This window comes from Penaeus monodon, chromosome 38 (assembly GCF_015228065.2).
Source record: "Penaeus monodon isolate SGIC_2016 chromosome 38, NSTDA_Pmon_1, whole genome shotgun sequence".
Lineage (NCBI taxonomy): Eukaryota > Metazoa > Arthropoda > Malacostraca > Decapoda > Penaeidae > Penaeus > Penaeus monodon.
In genome coordinates, this window is record NC_051423.1 from 33,342,671 (window position 1) to 33,350,170 (window position 7,500).

At 37.8% G+C, this 7,500-nt stretch overlaps 1 protein-coding gene across 2 annotated transcripts in view; it reads left to right on the forward strand.

Annotated features, from left to right (window-relative positions):
- Positions 1–4,737, forward strand: part of LOC119596442 (dual specificity protein kinase splA-like) — an 8,906-nt gene extending 4,169 nt beyond the window's left edge. Inside the window, exons 2-7 of one of the 2 annotated variants that reach the window (XM_037945691.1) lie at positions 169–1,317; positions 1,426–1,587; positions 1,761–1,886; positions 2,244–2,432; positions 2,662–2,808; positions 2,918–4,737. In XM_037945691.1, the coding sequence (XP_037801619.1) occupies positions 205–1,317; positions 1,426–1,587; positions 1,761–1,886; positions 2,244–2,432; positions 2,662–2,808; positions 2,918–3,349 (2,169 nt within the window). In that variant the 5' untranslated portion in view covers positions 169–204 and the 3' untranslated portion in view covers positions 3,350–4,737. The remainder of the gene's footprint in view (positions 1–168; positions 1,318–1,425; positions 1,588–1,760; positions 1,887–2,243; positions 2,433–2,661; positions 2,809–2,917) is intronic. The other variant, XM_037945692.1, reaches the window with a different exon arrangement.
- The last annotated feature ends 2,763 nt before the right edge of the window (positions 4,738–7,500 follow it).

Below are 7,500 nucleotides of genomic sequence, written 5' to 3' on the forward strand. Positions count from 1 at the left end.
ATATATACATATATACATACATACATATATACATACATATATATATACATATATACATACATATATACATATATACATATATACATATATACATACACACACAAATACCTACACATCATTACTTTTTTGAGGATTGTGTTTCTAATGCATTATCTCCTCTGATTCCAGGTTTTAATGGAAAGAGGGTAAAGCTTGAGGGAAGACATGGCAGAGCCGGCCCCAGAGGCTGCTGGCTTTGCCCAGGACCTGTTCTCGCCTCTCCAGTTCTGTGAGGTGGTTCAGGAAGGCCAGGGCAGCCACCACCATGTCAAGGACGAACCACGGCCTCAGCAGCAGGCCCAGCTGGGAACCCCACACTCCTCAGCCCCTGTGACCTCCATGGTCAATTTGCCGGGAGTGACAACCACCGTTCCATCGACAGCTAGTACTCAGCACTTGCACATTCAAGCACAAACTTCCATGGCTCAGATGGTGCAGCAACATCAGCAGCAGCAGCATGTACAGCAGCATCCACATGTACAGCAGCAGCAACAGCAGACATTATCGCAGTCCCAGTTAATGCAACAACAATTGAGTGTTCAGCAGCAAGCGCAGTCAATAGCGCAGCGTCAGATGATGCAACATCAACAACAGCAAGCCCAACAACAAGTTCAGCAGGCTGCCCACCAGGCACAGCAGCAGGTTGCTCAACAGCAGGCCCAGCAGCAAGCCCAGCAGCAGGCTCAACAGCAAGCTCAGCAGCAAGCCCAAGTTCAACAGCAAGTTCAGCAACAAGCCCAGGTTCAGCAAGTTCAACAGCAAACCCAGGTTCAGCAAGTTCAACAGCAAGCCCAAGTTCAGCAGCAAGTTCAACAGCAAACCCAGGTTCAGCAGCAAGTTCAACAGCAGGTGCAACAGCAGGTGCAGCAGGTTCAACAACAGACTCAGCAGCAAGTACAACAACAGGCTCAGCCATCAACGCAGCAAATGATGCAATCTCAGCAACAGACACCAAAGCAGCAACAATTGCAGCAGCAGCAGCAGCCTGGGCAACAGCAAGTGCAGCCAAGTCAGCCACAGCAGCAGGTGCAAATGGCCCAGCCTGCAGTGAATAATGTACAGCTTGTAAATGGTCTTCAGATGCCAGTTGCAGTGCAGCATCCCAACACTGCAAAGACGCCACCTTCATCTGGCGTAACTCCCGGTGCAGCAACTGCTTCCCCGCCTCTGATTGTGTTTACAGGCATTGTTACCAGTGAAGGAGTGCCTGTCAACAATGTGCCTACCTCTTCAACAAATGCAGCTAATGGAACCACAAGTGGAACTAGTAGTTCGGATGTAAGTACAAATGTGGACTTTATAACTTACTTTCATGTGTAACGCAATTTTTCATTGTATTTAAGGAAATGCAAAGACATAGATGACTGTGCAATTTTATACTCTCAGGTGAAACCAGTCCCTGTAAAACGTACTTGGCGACGGCCGTGGAAGAAGAAGAAGGAGCGAGAGAAGAAGCAGCCTGTGAAGAAGGCCCGTAGAGTAAAAAGGAAGCGAGTAGTTGTCCCAAAAAAGAACATCATCCACATAGATCCAAGGAATGGACCTGTGGTATAGTCTTGCTTTTTTTTAGTTTACATTTTTTATATCGTTGAGAATGGCCTGTAGTTAGATCTGATCATTTAAAGCTCATTTAAAGATAAATGAAATAGTATTTGACAGATAGAAGAAGGGCATCAGATTCATTAATATGTTATTTAATATGTTAACTTGTTCCCTTCAAGATTGACACAACAGTTACCCAGATCAAGAGGGAATCGGAGGAAGCCATAAACCAGTTGAAACAAAAGCGACAACGTATAAAGCTGAACAGAAATTCAGGAAGGGAATATGTGAATCGCTTAGGAAAGGTAAGTGGATAACTTTGTGCTGTTTAGTTGTGTTTGGAAATTTTTCTTTATTTCTTGAAAGTTTGTTAGGTCAGTACAGAAAAAATGCAGTTGTCATTTCAGTTTGTTTTAGGTACATTGTTTACTTGTTTATGTGTAATTCAGAATATTTTGGATATCTTACATTTTTATAAATTTTATCAGCCAAATTAATGGTTTGTGAAGACAACTTCACTGGATACATTATGTTAAGTTCACCAACAGACATCCACGTAGACATACTTGTGTCAGTGTAAGTCCCCCCCCCCCCCCCTCCATGTGAAAATTTGAGTTTACTTTGGTGTTGTCATACATTATTAATTGTGAATGATATTGCAGGTGGTTGGGGCACGGATGATTGGTTCACCTTGCAACTGCCCTCTCAAGTGCTGGGAGCGAATGGGTTCAAAGATTTTAGAAATTTTCAATAATTTCTGGGATTTGAGTGACTTTAATCTCCAAAATTCATACCTCTTTACGTGTCTCAAGCTGTGTGATGTCAAGCGTCGTTACACCAAGAAGGTAAATGTAAGGAAACGGCATTATGTTTGTTGATAATTTACGATATTAAAGAAAAAAAAAAAGTAAAATGCAGTACATGAAGTATTTTATGTTTTGAGATAAGTATTTAAACCTAGACACAGAAAATTATCATGTGAAATGGTCAGGCTTTTGGCAACCTTTTCAGATCATATTGAATGACATAGTGCTCGCAGTTATGGAAACAATTTTCTCTTGAATTTCTCCTCTCTTTTAGCCTGCAGAGGAATCCCGAAGACAAAACACTTTTGAGTACTTCGTTCGTATTAGTGGCAAACACTTGCGAGTTTGTAAAAGAGCTTTCATGAGCTCACATGGGCTGACCAGTGATAAGAGATTACGAACTCTATTTCATCAAATGAAGGTTTGTAAAGGTAGTATTTTGTGGTGACATTTGATGTTTATTTTAGCTAGGGAAATAAACAAGCATTTGAACTGCAATTTAGTAACCAGAAATGTTCCTCTTCAAACAGGATGGAGCTTTAGTGCCAGAGCCAGATAGAAGAGGCAAACATCTACGACCTGCAAAATCTCCAAATCAAATGAGTCCAACTCAAACCATAGAACAATGCCAGGGGAGTAACAAAGCGAAGAAACCCCGCACTGTTAAGAAGAAGCAGAATAATAAACAAGAAAACAAGCCAATGTATACCCCCCCTCCCCCTCCAATGGGTCACATCCATCCCCATTGTACTCCTCCTCCACCTCCGGCACACACCGCCGCAATGCAGGAGCCTCCACATGCCTACATCCCTAACGGTGATATCTACTTCCCAGGCCACTATCTAGAGCCGCACCAGTCAATGGCTCCCCCGCCCATGAACCAGATTCCTTCTTGCCAAAAGATGTTGGAAGCTCCAGCTTACTTCATGGCTGGTATGAAAGAGAACACCTTCCATCAGTGACTAGAGTAAGCCTTCCACTGCTAAGTTCACCATATAGTTTATACTTTTTTTGTTTTGTTTTTTTTTTAAGTTGTAAGAGATTTTGTTTTTATGGATTGATATTTAAATTCCGTTTTTCAGCGCCCAAGTAGGACTGATTTTATATAAGATTTTGTTTGTATAAAACTTATCTTATTTGTATTTAAAGAAAAATAGATGATTTTGGTGTGGAAGGTGTTGCGTCATGAGTATTTCTGTGGCAGCTAGATTTTTTTTTTTTTTTTTTTTTTTTTTTTTTTTTCATTTTGGTAGAATGTTTTATTATCAGTGTTTATATTGTACTCCTATAAATTTTATTTTTGTGATTGTTAGCATTAGTATGATGGGTATTATTATATTTTTGTTTTTTGATTATCAATAAATATATAATGTTCTCGGTATTACTAATAATGATGATAATGAGAACTGGGTTGAATATTATCAGGGCATTTGTTAATATTATTATCTATTAAATGTATAAATTTCAACTTGTTAGTTAGAAAACATTGAAACTTGGACATAGATTTCAGAATCTATTGCTTAAACTTGTGTAATATGGATAAATTACGGTTCCATTTGCTTGTAAAGAACAGGTACTGAACATTCCAGTATTCTTAGTAATTTCTAAAAGATAAAATATTCTAATTTGTCTTTCTTATAGTTCTGATTTTGGTTGCTATTTATAAGCTAGAAGCTAGTCTAACCAGATAACTGCATTTGTCATAGATATTGAGGGCTCAGGGAGGGTTATGTTGCAGTGTTTCATGCCGAGAGAGCGATGTCCATTTTGAGAAGACGGCAGCTGTCATACCTGATTTTGACAGATTTTTTACTTTTGTGATGATGTTTCACTCAAATCTTCGATTTGGGCTTTATACAAGAACTAAAGAAGTAGCAAATATCAAATCTATCAGCATTAGAGAGCATGAGTGCTCTCTAGAAGGGAAATTTTGCTGACAAAACCTTATGATATTCATATGTATGTATATATCACATTATTGCTTCATAGCTTAATACTAATTGATGCCAAAATAGTATTTGAATGCTCTGATCTCTTTAAAAATCATTATCATCCTAAAACCTTTACTTAAGCAGCAATGGGTGTTTACTTGTTGATGCTGGGAGTGTGTATGAATGCATGTATTGTCCACTGTGATTTTGTTTTATAGAGTTTGTTTACAAATAGATGGATTCACAAGCATTTAGTCACCAAGCAGTCAGTTACTAGACCTACTTGACTTCACTTATGTACACCATTCTTAAATTTTCAGTTTTTTATTTATTTATTTATTTATTTTTATTTTTACTATTATCATTAACCTCCACGTCCTCCTTCTCCTTCTCCTTCTCCTTCTCCTTCTCTTTCTCCTTCTCCTTCTCCTTCTCCTTCTCCTTCTCCTTCTCCTTCTCCTTCTCCTTCTCCTTCTCCTTCTCCTTCTCCTTCTCCTTCTCCTTCTCCTTCTCCTTCTTCTTCTTCTTCTTCTTCTTCTTCTTCTTCTTCTTCTTCTTCTTCTTCTTCTTCTCTCCTCCTCCTCCCCTTCCTCCTCCTCCTCCTCCTCCTCCTCCTCCTCCTCCTCCTCCTCCTCCTCCTCCTCCTCCTCCTCCTCCTCCTCCTCCTCCTCCTCCTCCTCCTCCTCCTCCTCCTCCTCCTCCTCCTCCTCCTCCTCCTCCTCCTCCTCTTCCTCTTCCTCTTCCTCTTCCTCTTCCCCCTCCTCCTTTTTTCTGGTAAAGTGAAGGGATAGGGTAAACAGGTGAGTTTAAGTAAGCCTTTTAATTGGTGAGTGAGTGCTTCTGTAGCCTTCTGTATGAAAGCAAAATTAATAAATGAAAACCCCAGTGGACAGTACATGCGCCTGTGTCAGTGGGTTAAGATTCAGGTATCAGAGATGTTATTATTCCAAGATATGATAAGGATTGTCATAAATGAACTTGTTTGCAAAGTTCAGCACAATTAAATTTATCCCTGTGATAGCCATTTCAAGGTTGTAATAGGTTAAATTCAAGAGTATGTATTTTCATGCAGATGTGTTTCAAAACTTGCTAGAGAAAGCTTTGAAAGGTGTTCCTAATAATGAATCTCTCTATTATTTAATGGATATCAGTTGGCTGGATGTTTCAAGTGGCCTTCACAGTCGATTGGTGTTTTGTGCCACATTAGATTAAGTTCAGACCATTTTACATGGAGAAGTAAATGAAGGTCTATTAGTACAAATGTATTTGGATGTGTTGTGGGGTTTCCCTTCACACCACAAGGAGCTGGCTAGCTGTTCCCAAATATACCATAAAATACTTACATATTTATGCTGATACACAACAGTGTGAAGAGACTGGATTTACATTAAGAAATAATGTAAATGTGGTGGAGCCACTTAATGCCATTAGTGGAGCATGCATAAGTAAATGAATATAAACATGCTACATATGCTTCTTTTCTTGATACAAGACCTTTTTTTTTTCCTTTTCTCATTTCCAGACAAGAACCTTTCCAGATAAACTCAATGCATTGTATCTTCCATTTATCATGGGATATTTTCATGGTTATACATCCCCCCCATTTTATAAAGTGAATTAGTTCTGTCATCACTGACAGAACTAATTAGACCTATTTGCCATAGAATCCCATACAGAGTTTGGCATTAGGATGTAATCTAAGGCAAATTGTAAGAAAAGAAGAGACATAATTGTTGTCTCTGCTCCCAGCGCCTTTGGATGAACTAGCTTATGAAAAGTCATTTGTGCATGGTAAACAGGAAAGTTAAGTTTGTTACTGCCACATAAACAAGGGCAGTATTCAATTGCTCCACTGTTCAGTGTTTCTGCTGTTGTATTCAGTTTCAAATATTTGTCTTTTAAGATTGGTGGCCAAAATATATGAAGAATATATTTATCCAGTCTTCCTGTTTAATTTTGAACATTATAATTTATTTTTAACATTATTAGACAAGCACAATTTATTGATTTCAAATAGACATTTGTGAATATATATTTTTAATGGCATTTTTGAATTGACATTATATAATATAAACCAGTGTGATTTTGCATAAGCATTGGTCACCTTCTTGAAGAAACTAACTGACAATGTGTAATGAAAATTGGTGGTTTGCTATCCTGTTTAGCAGTGATGAGTGATAAAAACAAGAATTGTAAATTACTTTAGCTCAGAGTGTCAGCCACTAGTAGAAGTGTATATTTTGTATTTAAATGATATATGGGTAGCAAGTCTCCACTGTAGATCTCTTAATTAGTTTCTTTTAGGCTGTACATGTAATGTTCTCAATAATGGTGGTATTAACAGTATATTTTCTTATAAGCATGTAACACTCATGGAGAGCAACTAGTTACTAATTCTTTAGTTACAAAGCTTCTCTGCTAAATATTTAGATAAGTGACTTGGCCTGCACTTTTATTTAAACACTAAAGACAGTAAGAGCAACATATCAAGGCAGTACTATGCATTTTTTGTGATATTTAAAAAGAAGCAAATTCACTAATGTGTGCTAATAAACAGATTATGATAATTTTCAGTATACACCAGTAAGCTTTGACAATATCAGAAGAATATGTTCAACAATCAAGCTTATTGCAAATAGTGTTGTTCTCTGTTGTTTTAACTGTGCTGGTGGGCAAAGAAAGTGGCCTGCGCTGTGGTGTAGAGAGCTTTTATGTAGTTGCTTAGTTGATCAAGTGTAACAAAGTAAATGAATATCTTATTGAAATTTGTTTTAAATAATCCTTTTAGAAATAGTTTGATAATAATGTTTTTTTCAATTTAAAAGTATACTTCTTAAGACTTAAATTTAAAAATTAGCAGCAAAAAATCAGTGGCACAAAGTGTAGTGGCTCATACATGGCACACAGCTAGCCAAATAAATTTACGGCCACCCTAAAATTATCGAGTTTGGATAATTCAAATATAACTATAAATCCTATTGTCAAATAAAAAAATGTATAAAAAACTGTAAGCAAATATTGTCACATATATCCAGTGATGCCAGAACCATGGGGCAGCACTGTACCCTAGTGAAAACAACATTGTATGTGTACAGATTTGTATGAATATGATTTGACAATGAATTATGCTGTCTGGACCAAAGAGATAATAAATTAAAAGCAGTAATGTGTAATGTAAGGTT